General features: G+C 46.9%; 1 protein-coding gene across 1 annotated transcript in view; it reads left to right on the plus strand.

The window, feature by feature from the left end:
• The window catches only part of kdrl (kinase insert domain receptor like), a 50,873-nt gene that overhangs the window by 21,171 nt on the left and 1,960 nt on the right, over nucleotides 1-27,742 (plus strand). Inside the window, exons 11-30 of the mRNA XM_031587024.2 lie at nucleotides 85-199; nucleotides 4,540-4,648; nucleotides 6,044-6,325; nucleotides 6,518-6,664; nucleotides 6,878-7,006; nucleotides 9,152-9,258; nucleotides 9,436-9,571; nucleotides 10,058-10,162; nucleotides 12,569-12,682; nucleotides 13,793-13,881; nucleotides 14,260-14,413; nucleotides 15,382-15,479; nucleotides 16,014-16,136; nucleotides 16,467-16,578; nucleotides 18,449-18,548; nucleotides 21,828-21,933; nucleotides 23,327-23,445; nucleotides 24,448-24,526; nucleotides 24,697-24,800; nucleotides 27,711-27,742. The exon at nucleotides 27,711-27,742 is cut by the window's right edge and continues 1,960 nt beyond it. Coding sequence (XP_031442884.1) covers nucleotides 85-199; nucleotides 4,540-4,648; nucleotides 6,044-6,325; nucleotides 6,518-6,664; nucleotides 6,878-7,006; nucleotides 9,152-9,258; nucleotides 9,436-9,571; nucleotides 10,058-10,162; nucleotides 12,569-12,682; nucleotides 13,793-13,881; nucleotides 14,260-14,413; nucleotides 15,382-15,479; nucleotides 16,014-16,136; nucleotides 16,467-16,578; nucleotides 18,449-18,548; nucleotides 21,828-21,933; nucleotides 23,327-23,445; nucleotides 24,448-24,526; nucleotides 24,697-24,800; nucleotides 27,711-27,742 — 2,360 coding nt within the window. The remainder of the gene's footprint in view (nucleotides 1-84; nucleotides 200-4,539; nucleotides 4,649-6,043; nucleotides 6,326-6,517; nucleotides 6,665-6,877; nucleotides 7,007-9,151; nucleotides 9,259-9,435; nucleotides 9,572-10,057; nucleotides 10,163-12,568; nucleotides 12,683-13,792; nucleotides 13,882-14,259; nucleotides 14,414-15,381; nucleotides 15,480-16,013; nucleotides 16,137-16,466; nucleotides 16,579-18,448; nucleotides 18,549-21,827; nucleotides 21,934-23,326; nucleotides 23,446-24,447; nucleotides 24,527-24,696; nucleotides 24,801-27,710) is intronic.

Here is a 27,742-nt window from a genome sequence, read left to right on the forward strand (position 1 = left end):
GACTGACCGTCAAAATGTCTCTGAAACCTGAAGTGTTATATTCTGTGACCTCAATGTGACTCAGTGTGACAATTTACATTTTAGGTGCAAACTGCTGAGTGGACCCCAAGCTGTCCAGGCTCAAACTGAAGAGGATTACCCGTCTAACTGGATTGAGACCATCGACAGCAAGTATGCAGAGTTTAAAGGGGCCAATAAGGTGTGTAAATCCATATGACTTTTCTCTCTATATATAGACAACAGTCTCACCACTTGGTAATGCCTCCGGGCTACTAGTTCAAGCAGACAAATCCGACTCCTGTCCAAATGAATGGGAGAGACATAGAACTCCACATGGGATGCTCACACTGACCTTGAGAGTACATAGCAGGAATCTGTGTTGAAATCAGACATAAACATTATTAAAAACTTACCAGGACATGCTCAAATAAGGCTTCAAAATACTGCATTCTTCAAACTACTTTCTTCTTCAGGTTGTTTTGCTCACTGTACATGTGCCAAATGACACAGCATCTAGATCAAGACAAAAAGAACGTTCAACTGATGCAGACCATGAGTTCTGCCTTTACCAACAATGTGATTGGTAGAATGGGACTTCTAGCCACTGGTCCGCTATGTTAAGCGTTATAGTCTTCCCAATTCATTTTCCCCTACTGGTTTGTCTCCTCCTTTCATTTCTCTGGTATTCATTCAAGAATCCTCATCATTTGGACATATACAATGTCAAGTGAAGATCTGAGAAAAACAATGGAGTACGGCGTGAAAGAACAGAAATAGAAAATGAGTCCCACTCACAGAGGATGATCTATGCACGAGAGCAGCTCTGAGGACCCCTCTCTCTTTGAAAGTCACACATCTGAAAACAATACATTTACGTAATCCTTGTATTGGCAGCCATAGCTTGTTATTCTCGTGCTGTTACAATCCCATGCTTCACTTTAGGCCAGTGGAACTGTGACCAACAGTCATGGAAGATGACGTTGAAATCTGCAGCCACGGAGTGGAAAAACCTCACCAAGGACAAGTGTGAAGACTGAAGTTGCTTTAACTTCAATCTAAACATGAGCTCAACAGAGACACAGAGGATTACAGTTCAACCACAACAGATCAAATACCAAGTCCCTAAACTGCTCAAACAGATTAAAAACAAAACCATGATGGCATCAATACTTTTATCATTATTATGTAATTATTCATTAGTGCTCAAATTCCACCTCTATCTATGATCAGCTTCATCTCTTTGAAAAAGGTGCTGGCAGTCGTTTGAAAAGGACAAGGAAGGAATGATCGTCTGTATCTGGAATCTCTGCCCTGATTCAAAGTCACTCTTTTACTACAATTACTGATCCATTCCCTGCCAGGAAAAGTGTTTAAGCTTGTCTCACACACACATACACACACACACACACACATACACACACACACACACACACACACACACACACACACACACACACACACACACAGTATGTGCGCATACACATGCACATGTGTATGAGAGTGTGTGCATGTGTGAGTAGTGTGAGAGACAGCTACAGCTCATTTCGTCCTGCTGAGGAAAATATCCCCCCTTCGATTCAAACCAGAGTCTCTAAATATCCCAGCTCTGGCGTGCTGTGTTGTGCTGTGCCCAGTGGGTAATGGTGAAACCCACCTCCGTCTCCTGCCCAGTGGGTAATGGTGAAACCCACCTCCGTCTGCTGCCCAGTGGGTAATGGTGAAACCCTCCTCCGTCTGCTGCCCACGGGGTACAGCGCACAGAGACCCGTAAAGCTGACATAAACCTGCAGTCAGGCCCAATGCATCACCCCGACCTGTGCCTGCTGGTCCCACTGGTCCCGCTGGAGCAAGACCCAGGCTGTGTGTGTGTGTGTGTGTGTGTGTGTGTATGTGTGGAGGAAGACCCAGGCTGTGTGTGTGTGTGTGTGTGTATGTATGTGTGGAGGAAGACCCAGGCTGTGTGTGTGTGTGTGTGTGTGTGTATGTGTGGAGGAAGACCCAGGCTGTGTGTGTGTGTGTGTGTGTGTGTGTGTGTGTGTGTGTGTGTGTGTATGTGTGGAGGAAGACCCAGGCTTGCAGACATAAACCATCTGGTCTGACGGTGAATGCGTTTAACCATCCCGCTCATGATGACGCCATGATGAACTCATTCAGAGGGGACTCACATTGCTCTCTGTCTTGCTTGTGGTACCTTCCTAATGAAGTGACGTCGTTAGTGATGTCGTTAGTGACGTCGTCAGTACCACTAATGCCTTAGTGAAGTCTTCAGTGAAAAGCGATTGTTTTGGGATATTTGGTCCTGACCCGTCGCTTGCTCTCACTGCCAAAGCGCACCACATGTGTGAGGCCAACGTAGCTGATGTTTCAGCACATGCCCTGGGAGACTCTGTGGCTTGGTCAGCGTGAGCCTGCAGGAGGGGGTGTAGTAAACCTGTCTGGCACACTGGAGTCAGATATGTGCTCTTAGGGTCCTTCATTCAAAAGCAAACAGCAAAAGCACATCATTGAAGTGCATAATAGTAATATTTTATATTATTATATGTATATAGTAATATGTTATTATAGTAGTGATTGAACTCTGACAGAGATTTATGACTTTTCTTCTCTGCTCTGATGATGCGTTGCAAATCCAGCATTCACGTTTCTATGGTCTATTCCAACACACATGATGAAAGTCATAAATATTAGCAGGTCGAGGGATAACATTGGCCCTTGCACACGTGTGCATGGACCATCAGTTTGAATCTGCAGTGAAAGTAAATCCTGAGCTGGTCACTTTTACAGGCACTTGTGGCCTGAATTCGCTGTTGGTTTATGAGGGGAGTGTGCAGGGGTCGGTGATAACAAGGCCTAACACACACACACACACACACACACACACACACACACACACACGCTTTAGGGAAGGGGGGAGAGATTGGGTGAGGGGGAATTCCTCTTTGTCACTCCACATAAATCCCCCCTGCGGCCTAGGAGCAGCAGCCTTGCAAGGAGCGAACCCCCCCCACCCACCCCCCCTCACAAGGACTCCAGTAATGACTGGCTAAAGGTAGAGTGGGGGGGGGGGGGGAGGTGGGAGTGAGGTGGGGGTGAGGTGGGGGTAGGCAGGTTAGGTCAAAGTGGCTGAGAGCAAGAGATGGGGGCAGGTGAGAGGGGTCACAGAATGTCTGGTCAGGTCATCACCCAGAGACTGACGGCCTGGAGGGCGAGAGAGAGCGACTCTTTGGAGATCGGATGGCATGTTCTGGAGTTACACTGCCACACTACCACACACTGTTTCCATCAGTTGTTTACAGGAACATATTGGATGTCTTTGTGGTAATGTGACTATCCAAATGTTTATGTGGTATGTAGTTGTGTACAGAACAAACACACACACACACACACACACACACACACACACACACACGCACTCTCTCACACACACACACACACACACACACACTCACTCTCTCACACACACACACTCACAAACACACGCTTGGCCAGGCACACATGAACAAACATGCGTGTGCACAGATGCTTGCCCAAGTTACTATTCCCCATCTTCCTTCCTTGCTCTCTCTGTTCATTCCTGGTCCCAGTGATGCATACACTGGACTGATACACATTTCAGTACATTGTCAAGCCCATCAGGGTCTGATGCCAGTATTATCAATGTTTTCTGCTCCTCAGACACATTTCACAACTAGATGACATTAAGAATTATAGGCATAGGTTATGGCAATGCGTTGTAAGCCACCGTGCCACTGTGCTTAAGAATAACATCTCTGCTGCAAAACAGATTGATCCAAGCTGGATTCCCAGATCCAGTCAGTGTGTGCATTTTGCATTGCCCTTGGCTTAAGCTGCATCATCTGTGTCTAGAGCTGACCCCAGAAAAGATCACTGAAAGACGCTGAAAACAGGCCACTTACTCACAGAAAAAAGCCCTTGTCTGCAATGTCAAGGTATCACAATGGCTTCGGAAACCCCAGGAAGTTTACATTGTACCAAATGGTGTGCCACTCAGACAATACACCCCAAAGCATTTCATAGTGTTTGATGTGACGGCGTCTGAAAACAGATGTCATTCTGGACACAAAACAGAGCCCCTTGAATCTGGCTCCGCGCCCAAAATCAGACTTATTATTGTGTCTACTTGAGCCATTAAATGGGTTCCACTCCAATAGTGACAGAATTGAGTGTGGCATTGTAAACGCTTGTCAGGAAATGACATGGAGCCCAGCCACTCCTTCTGTGCCGGCCCAGGAGAGGAGCCTTGGGTTGGAGACCTCCAGATGTATCCTTGTATTAATGCAATGCACCAGAGAGTGGAGAGAGAGGCCAGGGTTTAGCATGACCTTTAGCCCACCTGCTAAGGGCCAATAACCCAAGTGATGCTGATGAAGAAGAAATCTGAGGAAGAAAAGTGGTCAGGTTTTGTGCTTGCAAGAGTGTGAATGTAGTCTGTCTTCTTTTATGAATGTGGCACTGATGTTGGACAGAATGTGGCTCCTACAGTAACATTTATTTTGACCCTTTACTTTTTTTCTACAGACCATTAGCACCCTGGTGGTGGCTGCAGCCAATGTCTCGGGCGTTTATTCCTGTCAAGCTATCAACAAAGTTGGCAAACACACAATGAGCACGATTTTCTACGTCAGCGGTAAGTGGGTCAACAATTTGTAAGTTGTAGGAACAGCAAAAGGCCTTTCAGAACTCTACAGTCTGACCATTTTTAGGCAGAAATGCTTGACTGGCTTTTATTTTTGCAAGCATCCATACTGTACTGGCTGAGCGCTCGCTTTTCTATTGACCTACACATATGTAATGAATCACTTTGCAAAAGCCAGGAATGCACCGATTGGATCGTGCAATAAAGCGACCGGAGGGGGGCATTAATTGAAACCATCTTCCTGTACGGCAGGCAGGCAGACTTGAGGACAGAAGGCACAACATGTGCAGAGCCATATGGCAGGGGTCTCATGGCACGGCTGCACTGTTGTGCCGGCAGGTCTTCTCTCTTGTCCAATAGCCCGTCCTGCACGGTGAATCACTTTTAATATGCTGCTGACCGCTTCCAAATGTTCTCTCAAATGAAAAAGCAGCCAGGCCTGTTATGTAATCGAGTGCAAAGCAGCAGTCGGCGCGTCCAGCAAACGCAACTAATATCCTTGAGGGGAGCTGAAGCCTAGCGAGTGCTTGGGAGATAGAAGGAACATACCAAAGTGGCAGTACTTTGTCAAAGTGGTTGAGTCCAGGACAAGACAAACAGGAAGATGATGCACGCTTGATCACAACAGACAAAGACGTGTGTGAGTGTGTGTGTATCTGTGTGAGCATATATGTAAGATGTGTGTGTGAATGTGTGAGTGTGTATCTGTGTGACCATACAGTATGTGGATGTGTGTGGGTGTGTGTGTGTGTGTGTGTGTGTGTGTGTGAGTGTGTGAGTGTGTGTCTGTGTGAGCATACAGTATGTGTTTGTGTGTGTGTGTGTGTGTGTGTGTGTGTGTGTGTGAGTATGTGGGGGGTATCCCAGGCTGATATGCTACGCTGCTCCAGAGGTGCAGATGACTGAGAGCAAAGGAATGCGGGTGAGAGAGGGACAGAATTGTAATAACAGCTGTCTTCCCTTACGGAACGCCGAATGCTCTCCAGCAATGTGAATAAACAAGCTGCACTCTCTTCCCCTGAGGCCCGGCTCCAGCCTGGTTCCTATTGTACCACTGCAGGTCGGCCATCAGCACCGCCATCCGCCAGCAACATGCTTCCAATTAGCAGTGATGAAACAGGAAATAACTGCAAATTTGACATTCCTGGCCACAGTGATGCGCTGCATCATGCTCTCTGCCTCCGCCGCTCGGAGAGGGACAGACAGGGACATCTGATAGCCATTCACAGCCTCTCTCTCTCTTTCAAGACCTTGGGATCATCAATGACTTTTTCTGCATCCTTGGCCTGTTGTTGTGTTTTTGGTCCTTGCCTGTTGAAAAGGTGTTGATTCTATGCTGTGTGTTTGTTTAACAGTGCTTTTTCTCCCTCTCTGTCTCTTCTGCAGATGGGTCAGAATCCTTAGACATATCTCCTGGCACAGCCATTGAAGGGTCTGATATCACACTGACGTGCCGGGCTACACGATACCTCTACAGTTCTGTGCGCTGGTATGATGCTTCCAACCGAACCGTCGTGGAGAGAGAAGAGTCGTCCGGGCTGTACTCCACGTCAGTCTCCATCCTGGTGCAGAACGTGTCCAGAAACCTGACAGAAGACTATCACTGCAGGGCCCTCAATCTCCACACAGGCACAGAGATCCAGAAATCTGCTGCACTTGTTATCAATGGTGGGTAACACTTTCGAGCCTCACCAAGTGAAATTGTTTGAGTTCAGTTGGCCACAACAGCTTTTGCTGCTTTTAAGTCTGTGAATGTTTTGGAAAGAAGCCAACGACTTACCGCTGCCAGTCCCAAATCAAGGTAGCACTGAGTCTTAGCAAACCTGCACAAACCTGGGCTCTGCTGTTTCAATCCCACAGAGAGGACCAGCCCATCTCTGAGACACAACCTGACCAATCAGGACGTGAACAGCAGCAGCACTCTGACGCTGAGCTGTCTCGCCCGCGGGGTGCCACGACCCAACATCACATGGTACAAAAATGACCTTCCTGTCGTTGAAGGACCAGGTATGGAACATTCCGGGGGATAAAGACACACTCGCACCTTGCAACATGCATCTGAAATCCAAAATGATAGACATCTGCGTATGGACATTTTGATTTCAATTTGTATTGACCTTTAGGGCTATTCGTCAAAAATGATTATTTCAAGTCAAGCTGATGTCTGTGACCTGTTCCCTTCAAGCACATCTCACTGTTTGTGCTGTGCTGTCCTCCCAGGGATCACCCTGATGGCAGAGGGGGTCCTGATCATCCAGCGGGTGAAGAAGGAGGATGAGGGGATGTACGAGTGCCGGGCCAGCAATGATAAAGGAGCCGTGGCGTCCAGCGCTGTGGTCCGAGTCGTTGGTGAGACACGATTACTCAGGAACAGTGTTTCCCTTAGCCGGTTTTTGCCTGGTAACATTTATTGAAAAACGATACATTAAAAACTTGCCGGTCAAAATGTCAGGCAGTAATGCGCATACAAAACATAAAATCCTTCCACATTGACATTTAAATGAATATAACTATTAACAATATACAATAATACTATATTTTATTATTTATTATTATTTACTCATTTTATTGATTAATGCGAGTCACAATACTCAACCACTTCCTACTCCCATTAGACACCGTGGGAAAAAACCTATTTGTATCCAATCACGTTTCATTCTTTGTGAAGCATCAGGCTGAGCTCCGCCCTCCAAACCCTTCACCGTGTCCACAGTAGTGGCAATGAATAGGAAATAAAATCAGGCATCATGGTGATTAGCTAATCAAATTATTCTATTTCTTGGTATAACGTGAAGGTAAATGGAAGCAACCTTTTGGTATGTAGGCTTATTCACATCAATGGAGCAGGAACAATTTGCAGCATGTATCTTGTCTCGTCGAACCATTGCTTTGAAAATAATCTTGTGTAGGCCTAGTTGTAGCATAGCTTATGCAAAAAATATGGGGTCACACCAGTGTCTATGGTTGTTAAGTATCAACAGTGTCTATGGTTGCTAAGCAGGACAGTCTGACTGTCTGATCTGATTGCATCAAATGAGAATAATGTAGTGTGAACACGACTGTGTCAGTATGGAAAACGTGTAGAATTTATACATTTTATTATAATATGATCTATTCAAGTGGAATTGAGTTGCCCACCCCTCATCCACATGCCCATCCTGGTAACAGTCGAAGTGACTTGAGGATGTGGTCATTCTTTTGCCAATCTAAGTGTACATTATATAGGATATATGACATTTGTGTTTGTAACATAGACTGCTATTGAAACATGCGCCAGTAAGTTCTGAATCTGTGCGGTGAAATGAAATCTTTCCGGACAAGAAAAAATCCTAGTGGAAACCCTACTTGGAGGACTCTTTACAATCACCGATGAATGTGATTCTTTATAGAAAAAAAACAATCCCTGGCTGGTGAGTTCAATCTATTAAATGAAATTAGTCTTTAAACCGATTTTGGAATGCAAATCAGCGACAGTGCATAGATTTTGACAGTGCGTAGCTAGACAGTGAAATGCATGACCAATCAAAAGCCTTTTACAACTGTCTGTAATTCTTTCATGCCTTACAAACAGGCTCGGCCGTGCTTCAACACTAAGCTATCCCCTGAGAGAGAAGCCAAAACTGCCAGGAATGCCAAACGTGAATTCCTGAGTGCTTTTTATGATTGGGGTTCTTGCGCGGGTCCTCTCTCATGGGAGCTGACCTCTGTGGAGTCGGAGAAGAGCTTTGCTAATGAGCGAGGGCCAATGTTGGGGGAAAGGTCCGCCCATTAAAGGGGCTCGAGACGTGAAACATGAAACAGGGTTTCTAGAGGCCAGGTCAAGCAAGGGATGCTCCTATTGGCGCTTGTGTGAAAACACAGATTTCTCTCTTTCTCCTGCATTCTCCAAAGCAATGTTATTAACTACCATTTGTAGTCAGTGTTGTGCTTTTTATGCCTTTGGCTGAAATTGGCATGTGTTTTTTTCAACAAAAAAAACAAAGCTTTTCCTAGGAGCACCTTAGGGTTAGTGTTCTGGAAGCGTAAACCTTGTTTTCCTCCCAGCACTACGTGTTGACAATTTGGCAATCCTTGGTGGGACACTGGAGCTGGATCAGGGGATGTAACACATGATCAATCGAGCGGTATGCACAGGCCAAATAAACAGAGGATAAACAACACAATGTGCTCCTCTGCAGAGAGTACACAACGTGTCACAGAGGTTGAGCTATGGACACGAGAAAACATATCTGACACCAAAGAATGTCAACAAACTGGTGTTAAGGCGTCCGCCAGCTCACATGCATGGCATTATATTAAAGTCAGTCTGGCCTGTATAGTGTGTCAGAGAAGCTACATGTTTACTTATTTTGATACTGTCTAATCCTGTCTCCACAAGGCTCAGTAGATTTCGGGGGGAAATGAAACGGGGAAGGGAGTGAGTTTGCTGCAGCATCAGCCACGGCTGGATGAGTTCACCCGGTGGCTAACTCGGATCTTGTCACTGTTGTTTAGGGGACGAGGGGAAAGCCAACATTGAAGTAATAGTGTTGGTGAGCACCGGTGCGGCGGCCACCTTCCTCTGGATCATGCTCATTCTCTTCATCCGCAAACTCAGAAAGGTGAGATTGAACTGCTCCCACACCTCATGTGTTTCTCATCATTAATAGGGTTTTAGGCTTTGGTTTTTCTGATATGTTCAGAAACTCAATGTTTTGCTCTTAAACATGTTTGGACGTGTCAGTTATCATTTCTGTCTGTGTGCATATTTTATGTCTATATCTGAATCTGTTCTCCAGCCCAGCTCTGCCGACATCAAGACGGGCTACCTGTCCATCATCATGGACCCAGACCACATGCCGTTGGACGAGCAGTGTGACCGCCTGCCGTATGATAGCAATAAGTGGGATTTTCCCAGAGACCGCCTCAGACTGGGTGAGCATCCTCCTCTATCAGAGTCTGTCAGAGTAGCCCAGTCGTGATGAATGCCTCACTACACAAACATGAAGAACTCACTCACTTCAGTTGAAGTGCTTTATGATTGGCCTATAACAAGAAGTTGATGTATTTCAGTACTTCATACTCTCAGACTGCTGCTGCTGCTGCTCCTCGTCCGTGGCCGTGGCTGTTAAAGGCCTCGTCATTCCTGAGAGGGATAGGAGCTGGTTTGTGGATGGCCTTTCTGCTCCGGATTAGTGCACCATTATTTATCAGCGACCCGCTGCTGTCATGCAGTCTTAACTGCTCCATAAATCCCCTGTGGAGGGCCAGGCCAGTGGTCAGAACCTCCACAGGTTGTTTTAATTACAGGCCCATATCACTTCTGACAGGGCTCTGGCTTGATGTATGTCTCCCCTGGGCCAGACAACCTCATGTAGGCTCACTCAACCAATCAGGCCTCCTTGTTTGTTTGTCTCCCAGGTAAAACTCTAGGGCATGGGGCTTTTGGGAAAGTGGTGGAGGCCTCCGCCTTTGGGATTGATAAGCTGTCGACATGCAAGACGGTAGCTGTGAAAATGCTGAAAGGTAGGAGTACCCTCTCTTTCTCTCCCAGAACTTCTCGATGAACTGCCCAGCACTATTCTGGAATAAGATGCTAACTGGGTCCCTTTCTAACGTGGTCCTATTCAGGGAGTCTTGTGATGATAATGGCTGCTTCCAGATCAGAACTTGAAAATAAAGCCACAGCTTTGTTCTTGGGGAAAGATGGGAAACAGAAAGCTGTCATTTGGTGGCTCATTTCTATGCCTCGTGTGTGATCTGTGCTCATAAGCCATGCGAAGACAATTACCAGATATCGCACATTTCTCAGCTGTAGACAGAACTTACAACTGGTTTCACTCAGCAAACCCTGACGTCTTCAAAAATGGAAAAAGTTCAGAGCAGCAACTGTCGTCCAAGTTTTGCAGGTGATCTGAGGTTTAAAAGTACAAGGTATAATTTAAGTAAATGTACAAATATTCACTGATCCTCCATTAATGGCTCCGCCGCAACAGATGGTCTGGAAATCACTGGAGTTTGGTCTCTTCTCCCCGGCGTCCCTGTTTGATTTATGGGAGCCATCATTTTATATCTGCATTCCAAATATCAGAGGCCATCTTCGTCCTAATATAACATATTCACTCAAAATGGAGATGCCTGGAAAAAAGAAACCCTTTAGTAAGCGCTCATGCCAGTCCTTCAGCGAATCAGACACACATTCCAACGGGCCGTCTCCTGGGAGTGCTGTGATTAAAACGGAAAACGGCTAGCATCTTTTTTTTTTGGCAAAATCATATTAGCATCCCCCAAAGGTCAAAATAACTTTCGTTTTCCCACTGTTAAAGCCGTGACAAGTGGAGAGTGATGACCAGCCTGCCCAGACTGATGAGCGACGCTCGGATGGTGGGCAGAGGCTAACTCGGTGATGATGATAAATCAGGTCACTCGCCGCCTAGCGTAGAAGCGTTAATCTTCCTCTCACATCCATCACGGAGGAGCGGCGCTGGCCGGATGCCTCGGCGTGCACCCCAGGTCAGCGGGTAATAAAAAGCGGCGCTCTCTCTCTCTCGCAGACGGGCTGCATCTAGAACATGCCGAGCCCACTCCTGATGAGTCGCCCCCCCCCCCCCCCACAATTCTTCCGTTCTGGCACAGAAGGGGTTGAACCACCGGTGGAGACGGGGAAGAACACAGAAACCCACAGCACAGCAGTGAAAGGCCTGAGAGCTGAGTCTGCCACAGGCAGTAATACTTCAGCCACAGCGCCACAGTCAGCCCACAGTACATCTCAAGGCACACCTCTCTTCAGGGTGCTGGGCTCACATTCATTAGCCCAATATTAAGGAAAGGAACACTGGTTTAACCCCCTCAATCTATTGGATTAGCATTTGACTATGAATAATCTCTTAATTGCTCTTAAAACAGACCACTGACATGTCATTTTGATGGTGTGAAGTTGCAGGAAACCTGATGTGCTAAAAACAAAAACTGCCTTCCATGACTCCCAGGATGTTGCTTTTGCCCTACATATTTGCCTCTCCTGATGTACAGAATTCTAAGAACTATGTTCACTTGCTTGGCCATAAAAAGATTGGAAGTATTGACTCCATATGTGGATTGTGATATTCTCTGTGTAATGTCTCCCTTGCCTACACTTCTTGGTGTAGTGTATGTATTTGTTGAAAATATGATTAAGGGTATTTAAAGTTCATTTACACGCATCTTTCTTATCTACAGCTTGTAATATTGAAACTATGTGATGTTGCTTTTACATCAAATATTTACTGGGGGCCATTTTGTGCTGTCCTTTTTGTAGGGATAAAGGAGGCTTAAGTCAAAGAGCTTACCAGCCAGTTGTTTTATTTGTTTTAAAAAGGAATCTGCCAGCAAGCTCCCCTTTGATCTCAATCAATGTAATCCATCATTCCGAGTCACCTTGGAGGTCCATGCCAGTACCCTATGTTCATAGTATGTTCACTCGGAGTCATGAGAATGAAATATCTTTGGTCTTTTGACAGCAGATAGATTTCAGAGCCAAAGAACACATTGTTGTGTTTCTAAAGGGGTGTTGTGGAATAGCCCAAGTGTGGATATGTGCAGATGTTCTCCCATCTTCTCTAATGTTCTCTCATCTCTCCTGTGTTCCACTGTGTGTGTGTGTGTGTGTGTGTGTGTGTGTGTGTGTGTGTGTGTGTGTGTGTGTGTGTGTGTTGTGTGTGTGTGTGTGTGTGTGTGTGTGTGTGTGTGTGTGTGTGTGTGTGTGTGTGTGTGTGTGTGTGTGTGTGTGTGTTCCACTGTGTGTGTGTGTGTGTGTGTGTGTGTGTGTGTGTGTGTGTGTGTGTGTGTGTGTGTGTGTGTGCGTGCGTGCGTGCGTGCGTGCGTGCGTGTGTCTGTGTGTGTGTGTGTGTGTGTGTGTGTGTGTGTGTGTGTGTGTGTGTGTGTGTGTGACAGGCGGAGCCACCAATAATGAGTGGAGAGCCCTCATGTCTGAGCTGAAGATACTGATCCACATCGGTCACCACCTCAACGTGGTCAACCTGCTGGGAGCCTGCACCAAGCCCGGAGGTGAGCACAGGATTGACCTAACGCCAGGGATAATAATAATAATAATAATAATAATAAAACTTCATTTATATAGCACCTTTCATGCAAAAGAATGCAGCTCAAAGTGCTTTACAGCAAATACATAATATGCACAAAGAAATTACATGCACATAAAAATAGACATCAAAGAAACATAACTCAGATATAGTGCAAAAAAAATTAAATTATAATTATAATTATAGAGATATATTTAATCTAACCCCTTAATATCACCAGTAGAGATTTAAATTAAATTAAATTAAATTAAATTAAATTAAATTAAAAGTATTTATATATATATATATATAGTGCGAAGTGGTAGCTAGTTAAAGGCTAATGTGAAGAGGTACGTTTTTAGTTTTCTTTTAAAGATGTTGTCAGGGATGTCAGGGAGAGGCTCAAAAGAGAATTTTTCAAAAAGTTTCAAGTTCCCAGATTGTTGAATTCATCAAACATTCATCAGACATGTTCAGTTTATTTAGTTTCATTTGTTTTAGCCATCTGTGCAAACACTTGCGTGAAGTCTGTCATATGATGTACCTCGTACTTGTATGTTCATTATTTATGGTGTTGTGTGTAGGTAGGTTGTAGATCTTTCTGTTACAAATGTATGCACAATTCTATGTTTTTTAGCACTTTGATATGTAGCTTCCTTGAAAGGTATATTTCTATTATCTATCATATTGAATTGCTCACTCTATATATCCTGAAAGCTAATCCTCCAAAGCTAATATTGTATTATAGCCTCCCCTCGTCCATCCAGCTTCTGTAAACTGAGGTACTAGTCAAACAGAATTCAAGTCGAATGTGCTCCCAATCTTGAAAACAGTCTGTAAAACCTTTGGGATGTATGCAAATGACAGCAAATACCATTTTACCAAATACCTGTTATTTTACAATGTATAATCACTCAGGTGAATATCTGACATGAAATGTAATGTACCAGTACTACACAGGACATGCAAGGAATATTCAAATTAGAATGTTATTTTTTCTTCTCTCTCAAGAAAAATGTATTCTGTGACAATTTAACATCAGCATTAGCTAAATGTTAGTGGCACTGATTCCTTCCTTAATTAATTCCTCCATAAGGTCCCCTGATGATTATCGTGGAGTACTGCAAGTATGGCAACCTGTCCAACTACCTGCGGAGCAAGAGGGCTGACTTTGTGGTGTATAAGGTAAGGTGGGGGGGAAGTGTGGGCCTTCGTGAGGTACGTGGGGCTTGGCTCAGGTGGAGATGGGCAGCCAGCTGCCTGACCAGTGTGCTGTGTGTCTCGGCCAGCTGACTGACCAGTGTGCCGTGTGTCTCGGCCAGCTGACTGACCAGTGTGCTGTGTGTCTCGGCCAGCTGCCTGACCAGTGTGCTGTGCTGTGTGTCTCGGCCAGCTGCCTGACCAGTGTGCTGTGTGTCTCGGCCAGCTGCCTGACCAGTGTGCTGTGTGTCTCGGCCAGCTGCCTGACCAGTGTGCTGTGTGTCTCGGCCAGCTGCCTGACCAGTGTGCTGTGTGTCTCGGCCAGCTGCCTGACCAGTGTGCTGTGCTGTGTGTCTCGCCCAGAGTCAGGATGGCAAAGCGGTACACTCGGGCTCCGGCTGTGACCTGAGCGAGCTCATCAAGCGTCGGCTGGAGAGCGTCGCCAGCACCGGCAGTTCCGCCAGCTCCGGCTTCATCGAAGACAAGAGCTACTGCGACTCTGAAGAGGAGGAGGAAGGTAGCGGCCTGAGCGTCTTCCTCCCCCCCACCCCCACCCCCACCCCCACCCCCTCCCCCTCCAACACATCCTCTCCTGCACACCTCCGCCCCACCCTGACCTCAATGCCCTGTGTCTGTTCTCCTCCTCCCCTCTGTATCTGATGAAGAGCTTCCTCTCTGATTCATAAATACAATTCAACTTATGAAGCTGGATTCACTGTCCCCCTGCTGGGCTCCTGCCTGCTCTTCTCTTCCTGTGCACTTCCCTGGCTGCTTGTTTGTGTTGTCTCATTGTCCCATCCTCCCGTCACCACTGGCCTGCACTCCGCGTGTTATTGTCCCATCCTCAGTCTCTCTCTCTCTCTCTCTCTCTCACACACACACACACACACACACACACACACACACACACACACACACACACAGACACACACACACACAACACACACACACACACACACACACACACACACACACACACACACACACACACACACACACACACACACACACACTCACACACAACACACACACACACACACACTCACACACAACACACACACTGCACTCTGCGTGTTATTTCTGCTCTCATAAACTGTTTACTCAGGTGGGTCACCAAGGAGTTCCACCCACCCACCCACCGACCTACCACCCCCTCTTCCTCCAACTGAGCATCATTAAGTGAACGAGCCGCACGTGTCAGACAAAGAGTCCAAACAGGAGGCAGGAGGTGGGGGTGGGGGTGGGGGCGGGGGCGGGAGGGCTCTCTGTTCTTAGGGGATGTTTTTAAGACGGCACCAGAAGGAGGATTAACGTTGAACATTATATCATGGTGTGACATGAAGTACGTGGAGAGATTTGGGAAGAGATATTGCAAGTCTTGCTGTCTCTTCGCTAATGCTGCGAGTTTTGATTTGTGTGTTGAATTAGGAACAGAATACTCCCGTTCGGTTTAATCATTGTCATTTCCCGCCCATTCTTTTGCAGAATCTGAGGACTTGTATAAGCGGATTCTGACAATGGAGGACTTGATTTGTTACAGCTTTCAAGTGGCGAAAGGCATGGAGTTCTTGGCCTCACGGAAGGTAAGGGCATCTCCACAGACTGCCAGTCATTGTGTCAAAAGCACTCAGGTCACTAGAGAATCATTGGCAACTGGAGTCATACAGTTAACCGTATTCTTCAGGAAAACAAAAAGAAAAACCGGAGAGACTTTTCTACTGTATGACTTCATACAGTAACATCCCTCGAGAGGAAAAGCAGCGTTCTCACTACACCCCTGTACAGTTCAGTATCACGCCAGCAGCAGTTACTGCAGAGGCAGTCAAACAATTACTGTTCCACCGAATAAGAAAGTGGAATATCTCTTGTAATTCTTCCACGTGTTCATCATCTGCCCTGCATTATCACACCTTGGCAGCATGTGCGCTGATCACACGTGTTTCATATCAGAGATGTAGAACTGCATTGACAAGTCAAACAACCACCCGTCCAACACAAATGTTCTTTTCTCCAAACTCCAGAGCCTCATTGCAGCGTGAGGCCCTGTGTCTGTTATCAGTGCATGCTCTGAGAGATATGAGCCATGACTGAGTCTTAAATGTACTTGCTTTCAACAGTGCATCCATCGCGACTTGGCTGCCAGAAACATTTTGTTGTCTGAAAACAACGTGGTGAAGATATGTGATTTTGGCCTGGCGAGAGACGTCTATAAAGACCCTGACTACGTGCGCAAAGGAGATGTAAGTTGGTGGTCTAAGAGACATCCTGAAAGCATACGGATGTCACGTATCTGGGAAGCAACGAACATACTATTTATAGTACATATTTATAGTACATATTTACAGTACATATAGACATATAAACATATAAATATGAATATACTACAAAAAAGCCACTTATATCTGGATGATCAATCCTTTGGTCAAGACATTAGTTCTGTCAGGAGAAATGTTTGTGTACTGGTTCAGAGTTCAGCGCCTGGTCATAGTGGTCCAGGCTGACCTGTAAAGCATGCACTAGAGAGAGAGAGGAAAGCCAACAGCCTTGTGTCCGTCTCTCCTCGCCCGTAGGCCCGGCTCCCCCTGAAGTGGATGGCGCCCGAGGCCATCTTTGACAAGATCTACACCACACAGAGTGATGTGTGGTCCTTCGGCGTGCTGATGTGGGAGATCTTCTCGCTGGGTAAATACACCTCCACTGTCCTCTGCGTTTAGAATTCACCCATCTAAAACCTCATGTGCTCTCCCGTTCACACAGTCATTCCCCAATGCCTCATGGGCGTATGGCTCCGACTGCACCAGCGCTTTTGACCCGTGTCAATTTTCTCAAATCTCCCCAGATATGTCCCTCTTTCCTTTCATCAATCCATCAGTGCATACTTGACTGATCGATGCGGAGGTTTGTTTATCTAAACAGCCTCGACAGTTTTGTCCCACACTTTGTGTTCCCACTTCGCTGCCTCACAGATTCCTCCTTTTTACAGATTTGAATTTGTATGTTTATTAGTCCGTTCCATTGCATGTTGCTCCAGTGAAATTGCTCGTGCAGATGGCGCAGTTGATTGAGTTCTCCCATTCGAATGTACACATGGCGTGTTACACAAGTGTTAGCAAAGGCATTCACTCCCACGGAATGAGGAGAAAAGGCCAGCACAGCCTTTAATCAAAGATGCCATTTAAAGATGTTTTGAAAGTGTCTATGAGGTGCCCTGAACTACCCACCTCGTCCAGATGGAGCAGGCAATAACTGTCTGCTGCTGTTGAACTGTCCCTCTGGGACGGACGGGGGAGTTACATTGTCAGCTTAAGAAAACAGTTTTCATGCTGCTAGTGCGACAACATTAGTGCGCTTTAACAGCAACTTGATCATGAATAAGGGCTATAAAAACAGAAAGAATGGCTCACATTTGGACAAGCTGTGTCTTCAGTTGGAAATGCAAACTCACTGTTACCAAGCAGCCAATCAATGTCAATGTTTGCACCCGCTGTGGAGACGGTGCAACCTTTAAGACGCCATTGTACGTATGTCTGTTTCTTAACGTACAGTTATTATCTCTGGTCTATATATTGTCTGTCTGTCTCTCTCTCTCCCTCTCTCTCTCTCTCTCTCTCTCTCTCTCTCTCTCTCACACACACACACACACACACACACACACACACACACACACACACACACACACACACACACACACACACACACACACACACACACACACACACAACCACACACACACACACACACACACACACCCATACACATACATTACCTTGAACATCTGGACAGCATTAACATTTGTCTCAAAGTAGATAAATTACAACATGAAAAGGCGGAAGAAAAACACAATGACTTGCAGCCTTCTAATCCGTGCAGATCAAACGTTCGTAACAGACCCAAGGTGCATCCGTATGCAGATTCTAGCGGGCTAGTCTAGCAGCTGAAACCATGTCTTGTCATTTTGGGCTCTCTGCCCCGGTTTCATGAGTTGCCATTATTCAAATAAAGTCTTTTAAAAATGGATGACAGTTACATTTGTTCAATCCATTTGTTTTTCATGTTTTTCTAATCTGTTGTAATGTGCTGAGATTCCATCTGGAATGAGGGGGAAAACTTCATTGAAATTCATTGTTGTTGCAGACATGGTACAGTAGGCCTTCATGTGTTATCTGATATTGTATCAGGGGTTTCGGTCAAGCACATACAAATATTATTTCGTGACTCATGATGATCCTTCAAGTGGGTATCATTTCTAATAAGCCGGCTGCATACTTGTTTTGGCTGCGTGCTTCAGTATTGATGCTGATTTCACCGAGCGGTGGACTATGGTCGCCCAGCTCCTTCTCCAACAACGAGACGTGAACTCCGGAGCCATTGTCCTCGCTTTCTCTCACTTCTTTCCCCATTGATCTCAATGTGCTCGCAGCTCTTTTCACAGTTCTGGGAGTTTCTCCTCTCATCTCTTTGAAGTGACCTCTCATGTGAGTCTGCGAGATGTGTTCTCCTGATAACCCTCCTCCCCCCCCTCCTCCCTTTCTTCTCCCTCTCCTCTCCCCAGGCGCCTCCCCATACCCTGGCCTCCACATTGACGAGGAGTTCTGCTGCCGACTGAAGGAAGGCACTAGAATGAAAGCACCTGAGTACTCCTCCTCTGAGATGTAAGACTCATTTGTTCCACATTTCTTGATGAACAAAAAACAGACCGTGCGATTTAGATGGAATTGCTAGAAGCGGATATGTTATATGGCTTGGAGATGAATGAGATCATTACAGCAGGGCTGGTTTTATATCCATTAAGTCTTTCTGACACTGCGCAGGGCTATGCCATAAGAACAATGGACTGCTATTTCAGTGAGCCTGGCATGACATGCTAACTCTGTGCACAACAGTTACGAGTGTCTGTGTGTGTGTGTGTGTGTGTGTGTGTGTGTGTGTGTGTGGTGTGTGTGTGTGTGTGTGTGTGTGTGTGTGTGTGTGTGTGTGTGAGTGCGTGTGTGTGTCTGAGTGTGTGTGTGTGTGTGTGTGTGTGTGTGTCTGTGTGTGTGTGTGTGTCTGTCTGTGTGTGTGTGTGTGTGTGTGTGTGGTGTGTGTGTGTGTGTGTGTGTGTGTGTGTGTGTGTGTGTGTGTGTGTGAGAGAGAGAGAGAGAGAGAGAGAGAGAGAGAGTCTGGTCATTTGGGTGGTTTCATGGGTGAATTGTTCTTGGGGGATTGGTTTACTGCTGTGGCACTGAATGAGTTGTGAGTGTTCCCTGCCAAAGCAATATGGCCCCGCCCCTCCTGAGCGAGACTGAAGCCCTCTCCTGGGTCATTAGTATGGAACCAAAGCAACTGCCAGATATGGAGAGGAAATAAAGCTTTTCATACTACATGGATTCAGCTAAATAGAGGAAATGGATCTGATTTCAGTCCTACTAAGAAAACCCTAAGAAGGCTTTTGAAGGACTTTGACAGTAACTCTGTACGGCGATCCACTTAGTGGGTGTGAGAGAGAGAGTCCGGGCAGGCCAGGCCAGGCCAGGCTGACTGCAGGGTGTTCGGGGTGTCAGACATTGATCCGTCACGGAGCGAAACAACAGCACAGCCGTAACCAAGACTTCCATTAAAGGCACCAGCGCACCTGGAGGAACTAGGCTGCTGTAGGGGGTCGTTGGGTGCAGAGGCAAGGGGCCCAGGCCAGTCTGCCGTTGTGATACACCCCCCCCCCCCCCCCCCCCCCCCACGGGTGGAGGGGATCTGGAGCACGATAATGCTTAAAGTTGCTGAAATAAAATACCTGTTTTGGCTTCTCCCTGTTCTCCCTGTCTACTTGTCAGATCAGAGGTCTGTCAGAAAGAGACATTCTCGAGGAGAATGCTGACTTTACTGCATCTAGGATGATTGAAGGAAGCCATGGAACACTTATGTATCTTCTGTTATGGGCCAAATGCTGAATTTCATTACAAAGATTCAAGTTTTACGACAGTCTCTCTCTCTCAGTCAAGTGATTCTGCTACTGCCTTGTGCCAGACCTTGTGTTCCAACGTATTCTGTTTTATCATATCAAGCCCCTCCAGCTTATTCACTTGGATAGAATAAATGCTTTACTTGCGTTTTATAACTTTACTTCCATGATGGAGTCACATATGAAAAGGATCAGGCCACATGGAGCCAACTGATGATTGTGAGAGCTCAGTAAGATGATAATTGGAGATGACCAGCAAAATGCAAGCCAGACTTCCCTCTCTGTAAATAGGGGAATGTGAGTGGAATCCACAGGCCCTACCAGTCCTATGATGATATCCACTGTTATATCTGCAAAGGCCAAAGAGCTTTTCCATTCTACTTCAAAGCAGTTGCTGATAGGGCCCAAACAGAGCCTGGAGATAACACCAGTGTAAAATACAATCAGCACCTGCTTCTTGTTGGAGCCATCATTGATAGTGTCAACGTGACCCCCTCAACCCCCATGTCAGGGACTGACTCGGCCGTGGGTCTGAAATGCTGATCACATGAGCAGGTCTCCATGACTCCCAGCTCTGCCCCAGACAGAACCCGGCCCTGACCCTCACCCCAGCAGGCCTGTTATACGGACGATGAGGGGGCCAGCGGGTCAGGAGAGAAGGTAGGCAGTAAATCTGCCCCGCTGGCGATGCACCAGACTCATCAGGAATGTGACCCACTACAATTGCATGTCCCGTCTCTGGCACCCTCACAGGAATGTGTGTGGGAAGGCCTGAATGTCAAGGGCACAGAGAAAGGGTACAAACAAGCTGGGGGGCAGGACCTCCCACAGACTCATATTCAAAAGAATGATGAGCTCCGGAGCATCAGGTTAGGTGCACTCTCCTCTCCTCTCCTCTCTGCAACGGCGGGGTATTAGATCTCACTGAGGGATTTCAACCATCCCCCTAGACAGGATGCAGAGTTGGGATTGTAGATCATCAGGGCAAGGCTCCAGTGTCCCATTAGGCATTTTGCCCCGTGTCCGGCAGCCGGCAGCCACCTCCACCTGGCTGGAGAGAAGAATCAAACACAGGAAGTGGAGTGGCCCTACTTCCTCCAAAGATGCCCTGAACGCAAACCCAGATGGGAGAAAAAACAAGGAAGGTGGACGGCGCTCGAGAAGAAGTAATGAACCATCTGCTTTTGCTAGGATTTCACCTCCTGCCAAATCAACTCAATGTGATGCCAATCATCGGAGAGCGGTGTGGTGAACATGAATGGCTGTGGGGGGACGTGAGGAAACCAGCACAGAGAGAGGAAAGAGTAGAAGCTCCATCATCACCGCCAGCGTCTCGTGCTCCGACCGAGGGAACGCTATAGCGGAGGAGAGGAAGGAGGTTTCCACTCAAGAACTCGATTTCAGTGTTCCATGTCTGCATTCCTCCACGACTGGACTGCTTCCCACCATTACAGGCCATTACTGCCTGGAAACGGCAATAATGGACGCAGAGGAGTCCCATTTGGGGAGGGATGCTGACAGCTCGTCAGAGAACCAGAGCAGCTCCGCACCACCGACTCTCCCTGACAGCCAGGAGAGGAAAAAAGGGCCTCGGTCCACAGGCTCTCACTAGCGCCATTAATGAGTGTGATAAAGGGCCTCGGTCATTAATGACTGATAAAGGGCCTCGGTCATTAATGAGTGTGATAAAGGGCCTCGGCCATTAATGACTGTGATAAAGGGCCTCGGTATCCATGGGATCTCACTAGCGCCATTAATGACTGTGATAAAGGGCCTCGGTGATGAATGGGTGATTAACTCAGGGAGACCCGGTCACCTGGCTGTGAGGTCAGATGGGTTGGCCTGTCAGAGGAGTGCTAACTTTGAGGGATGACATTGTTTGAGGGTTGATCACCAGCCAATGATTTATTACGATCCCGTCAAATGCCTGTGCAGTACGGTGCAGTACGGTGTGTGTTTGTGCACTGCGGTGCTAACTGACCTGTGTTCTTGGCAGATACCAGACCATGCTGGACTGCTGGCAGGGGAACCCTCTGGACAGACCCACATTCACAGAGCTGGTGGAGCAACTCGGGGACTTGCTGCAAGCCAGCGTGCAACAGGTAAGAGACCCTTGCAACTGCCCTCCAACTGCCCTCCAACTGCCCTGTTCAAAACCCCATAAGGGTGATTTTTGCTCGTGGTGCAGAGCCAGCACAATCCTTGGCACAAGTATAAGAATAAGAATAATAAAAAAGCACTGTCTGTTCTTCAATACTTTTTTTTCAATCCCCTCTAAATGTAGCTTAGCACTGTAAACTTGTCCCACTCATTGTGGGTCCGATGTTTGACAAAGCACACACATAAATTATCTTTGGATTGGAGAGCATAAAAAAACCCAGACCACAGCCCAATGTGGCGAGCTCTTCCCACATCACACTAGTGAACCAGACGTTTTACAACCTTCCTTTTACTGTGAGGTTAGTCATTGATCTCAAGAGTGACTCACACATTGCAAGTGTTCAGGAAACGGTGCAGTTTGGTTTGTGCCCGGCACAAGGCTTGAAGAGGGCTTTGGCCCACGGGAGTCTTCAGCCTCACTGAGGAGGGAAGTTCCTATCAACAAGCCCCCACACTTCCCTTAGAAACGCCTAGAAGAGAGGAACACATTCAAAAACAGGAGGACAGATAATGCAAACCCTAAGTGCTATTGTAACAGTGCCTGATAAGCCAGCAAGTGCCTGTATGTCGCCTCAACTCTTTCTGTGTCGTAGTTCAACCCATTGGCTGTAAGAAAGTACACGTTGCAAAAAAACCAAGAAAGATTAATGGTTTAGATTGTTGTTCTTAACCCCCCTAATCATTTAATGCAAATGTGTTATATTAGGACAACTTTATCTTCTTAAATTCCTATTTATCTCTAATGCCATTAAAGACATTCTACGATATCAATTTTCTCCTTTGTGAAGTCAGATAATTGTAAGAAGGAAATCGCCTCTCATGACTATTCAATGTTTTTGTCAAATAAATAATACTCAATTCTAAATTATCCCAGATGAAAAAATGGTGGCTATAATTTCCCTCTGATTAAGGCGCTCTTAGTTTAACCTCTATGGGATAGATTAACACACCCAACAGATCATCAGTCATTAGGCCTGGGCTGAGGGTAGTGGATGATATAGATCCTATATGTGATGAGAAGCTCTAGGATATTCTCAGCACTGTGCACATTCTCTCTAGAATGATTACACACTTAGGAGGCTTATTGACATTGGAGATTGTCCAAGTGACCTGATTTATCATGCTCTGGCTCCGTCCTTGATTGGAAATGATCATCATCTCACTTTCTTCCATGTGTGTCTTCATTATGATGGGATGCCTTTGCCAGGCTCCCCTGGTCTTTGGTCTCTCCTTGAGGCCCGTGAGTGCCGTATGGCTTGGCACTGTAATAACATGCTCATCATTTGTATGTAGAGGAGCCTCAATGGCTGAGCATGTGTCTCTTTCGTCTGTCAGGAAGGGAAGCATTACATCCCCATCAACACCCTGCTGAGTAAAGAGACCAAGCCCTCCAGCCCTGCGCCCACAGAGGGCTCCTCCAGCCGGCCTCTCTCCCAGAGGGACTCGGGCACATGGTAAGAGCCCAGACCTCCTGGCCACCAGGCCTCCACTCTCCTCCGCAGCTCATCCCCCCCTCCCAACACACACACACACACACACACACACACACACACACACACACACACCAGCCATGCGCTACTGGACAAGCTGTGCACCGTCTGACTCCACACTCACTTTAAGCACACTAAGGAAACGCTCAGACAGGATTCAATCATTGTTGTTCATCTGAAACTTTTTACAATTCAATTCATCCTGTGGTCAGATTACCATTTTCATATAATTGAATTGTTGCACAGAGATATTGTTTTTTTTTTATGATAAGAGATAATACCAAACTCTTTGCCATTGGATCTCTCTGGAAAACCAAAGCAGTGAAACAAGTCATTTTGGGATGTGAACTGTTCAAGAGACCCAGGGGGGCTATGAGAGCTGATGACTAATCACTTTCTTAAACATGTTCTCCAGTTTCTATTCAATAACCTGGAAGGCGCAGCACTAACCAAACAGACTGGGCACAAAGCAGTCTCCAGGTCCTGCACTTAAACAAAAGTACATTAGGATGTGATTGAGGGCAAGGAAAGCGCTGATTAGGTGCTGATAAGACTGGAGCTGAATGGAGAGAGAGAGCTCACTACATCATGGCCCCCCTCAGGAATTTCCTCCCAAGCTGAAAACCCCACATCAGGATTTATGTTCACTTAAGATAATATTTGTCCAGCGCTTGTATTTTCACAGGTTCACCAAAGTCTATTTATGGAGAATGGTGTTGAAATGCAGTAAGGATACTTATCCCTTTAGCTGAATTAAACAGCTATCTGATTCCCCATGTGCTGAAATGTGAAATGAAAAGAGTCTGCGTTTATTTTCAGAGAAATTCCATTGACGCGAAGAGACTGTTACCAGATCTATGAAGTTCTCACTCTTGTGTTTTTTCTCCTGGCACGGAGAAGCTTCTGGAATGCTTCAACCCTGTTTCCACCTATTGGGATCTGATATTGGACATTTTATCCTTTCAGGAACATTAAGGTCCGACCCGCTAGCGTGAAAACCTTCGATGAGGTCACCATGGAGAATGGGACAGACGAGCTCCACGAGGTGAGACATGAGTGTTCCATTGCCTTCTGACTCCCATGACTCCCTTCCTCATCATGACTATAATCTCCCTGCAATGTGAACACCAGCACGGGGGCATTGCTCCATCAGAGTGAAGAAGAGTTGATGGTGATTAAAGTGGTTTCCTCTCCTCTCTCTGTGTGACTGTGCAGGGGGGGCAGTCAGTGGACAGTGGAATGGGCCTGTCCTCAGATAGTATGAAGACACTGAAGCGCTTGGAGTCCCTGGCCAGGCCCTTGAGCATCATGGCTCTGGCGTAAGTATCGGATGCTAATCCTGTTTAAGCCAATGCCACTGACAACACTGTGTGTGTGTGTGTGTGTGTGTGTGTGTGCGTGTGTGTGTGTGTGTGTGTGTGTGTGTGTGTGTGTGTGTGTGTGTGTGTGTGAGGGTCACAGGAAGAGTCCGGGCCGTTTACTCCCTTATCCTTGGAAACCCTCCTGCAGAGAGGGAATGTAGATGTCAGAATAGTCCCACACAGTCACCTCAACCCCCCCCCCTCCCAACACACACACACACACACACACACACACACAGACACACAGACACACAGACACACACACACACACACACACACACACACACACACACACACACACACACACACACACAGACACACAGACACACACACGCACACACACATACACACACACCACCCCAACAGCTCATACCCCCTCCTCCACACCCCCGGTGGCTGCCTCTTGCCTTTGTCAGAAAGTGCTTGTATGAGGCCCAGAGACAATAGCCCAGAGGAGGGACACTGCCCAAGGTGGCAATCCCCAAAGAGCAGATAACAAAGGCTGGGTGGAAGTGTTACTCCTGAAGACTGGCGCTGGTCCTGGGACCCACGCCACTCTTTTCAGAGTGTTTAAGAGACCACCTTAAATGAGTAGAGGTAGAACGTGTGTGTCAGACCCACGCCACTCTTTTCAGAGTGTTTAAGAGACCACCTTAAATGAGTGGAGGTAGAACGCACTCAAGACGAGGAAGGACATCTGAGGGGAGCTATCAGGTTCAGCTTCTTGGGCTTTAGATTGAAACCCGTCCTCACTCTCGCCCGGGCTACAAGAGGTGAAGACACCAGATCTTTGGTTGTGATTTAAAGCCAAGGGGATGATTCAGGGTCGCCCATTGGCCTTGGCCTGCTCTGCTCTTTGTCACCCTGTGGGTGGGAAGTGCTTTTATGATCCACCTGAACAAGCAAGGTCAGGGTTAACTGTCCTGAGTGATGTCATTCCTGCACTTTCAGAACTTTCTCTTTAATACTCTCAGCTCCCCTGTGAAGGCACCAGAGCAGTGTCATTTAGAGATGGGTATTATCCCTCTAACACAGACGATCAAAAGGAGGATGTTAGTTGTGGGGTGATGAGGACCGCTCACTCAATATATGGTGGCATAATGTGGTGGCAGGAACATCTTTAGACATCTGCCCTCACTTTGTGCACGTTAGGGGGCGGCATACCATAGTCCCATATTTGTTTGTTGACAATCGTGAGAGCGTAGCAGCCCACAGTCAGAGAGAAGGGATCGAGGGGTATGCCAAATATACCAGGAACATTGCATCCCATGGCCTTGGCTGAACTACATTTAAGACAACATGTTTTGAGCAGCAAAACTGGAAAGTATTTGTAAATATTTGCTGTAGTGAACTAGAGTTAATCATTTAACCAGTAGTCATTCAAATGCACCATGAGATCCCAGAGCCTCAGTGATGCGCAGGCATGGGTTAATAAGTGTCACCACAAGATGACTAAGACAGCGGTGAAGTCTTCAAAATATGTGACCACTCAAAAATAAGGCTTAACAAAAAATATGCAAGTCATAAGCTGGAATGTTTAACTCTTGAAACATGAAAACAGGGGAGGTGTTTGTTGTTTGATACGAATTCATGAGCGCTCCTTTTTTTTGTCTATCTCAGCCCATCTGTGATTAATGAGAGGCTGCGGAGGCCTGATGAGCACGCCGCCACACGGACTCGCTTTCATTTCAAACATTCTGACCTCCCTTCCTCAGCAACCATTGTCCTTCCCTCTCACTACACACACACCCCTCCCCTCCCCTCCCCTCCCCGCCCCACACACACACACACACACACACACACACACACACACACACACACACACCCCTCCCCTCCCCGCCCCACACACACACACACACACACACACACACACACACACACACACTACACACCCCTCCCCTCCCCGCCCCACACACACACACACACACACACACACACACACACACACACACACACACACACACACACACACACACACACCCCTCCCCTCCCCTCCCCGCCCCACACACACACACACACCCTCCCCTCCCCTCCCCGCCCCACACACACACACACACTCCATTTACAGTGCCCTCCTCATCTCTGTCCCGCCATGCATGACTAAAAAACTCAATCTGGGCAGAGACTGGGCAGTCTCATTCAGGCACCAGGGCCTCTGCCATTGATGAAAGAGACACTCGAGGCATGCATGAAATGATCTATACATTGAGGAGAAGGAGCCCATGCTGAGCAGCCACTCGATCACTGTCACCTTTGACCTTCTGCAGCTATAGGGCTGTGCCGTGGTGCTTGCGGGTGCCCCCAAGGCTTTGTGGTGGAGAATTCCACCTGGCAAACCCCTGCTGGCCATAGGCAAACTATACACAATGCCAGGCATAGAGTGGGCAGCCTGAGACTCCTGTTGGCACATAAGACTCTCTCAGTCATACCCAAAAGCATCCTTTATGTATGGAGCTTTAGGGAATTGGGCATCCTAATTTCCCAAACCCAGTGACAAATAGCCAGTGTTAAGAATGATTTACTCAAGGGCGACTGCCCCAAGTGCCCTCAAGGGGAAAGTTCTGGAAACCCCTAGCAACTGCCAGACAATAGTACTGAGGTATGAGTAACAGTCCCTGACTTCTGCTGAGAATAACAGTCTGACTGCATGGAAAATGTTCTGCCTCCAACATGTCTTTCACACACATTAGACCTCCAACATGTCTTTCACACACATTAGACCTCCAACATGTTTTATACACACATTAGACTTCCAACATGTCTTATACACACATTAGACTTCCAACATGTCTTTCACACACATTAGACCACATGTTCACTGTTCACTGCAGCCTCTGATGGTGTTACCTTCACACTTTCTTCTCGTAGGATGAAAACTGTGAGCAAGAGTAAGGAGTCCA

Source organism: Clupea harengus, chromosome 20 (genome assembly GCF_900700415.2).
Source record: "Clupea harengus chromosome 20, Ch_v2.0.2, whole genome shotgun sequence".
NCBI lineage: Eukaryota > Metazoa > Chordata > Actinopteri > Clupeiformes > Clupeidae > Clupea > Clupea harengus.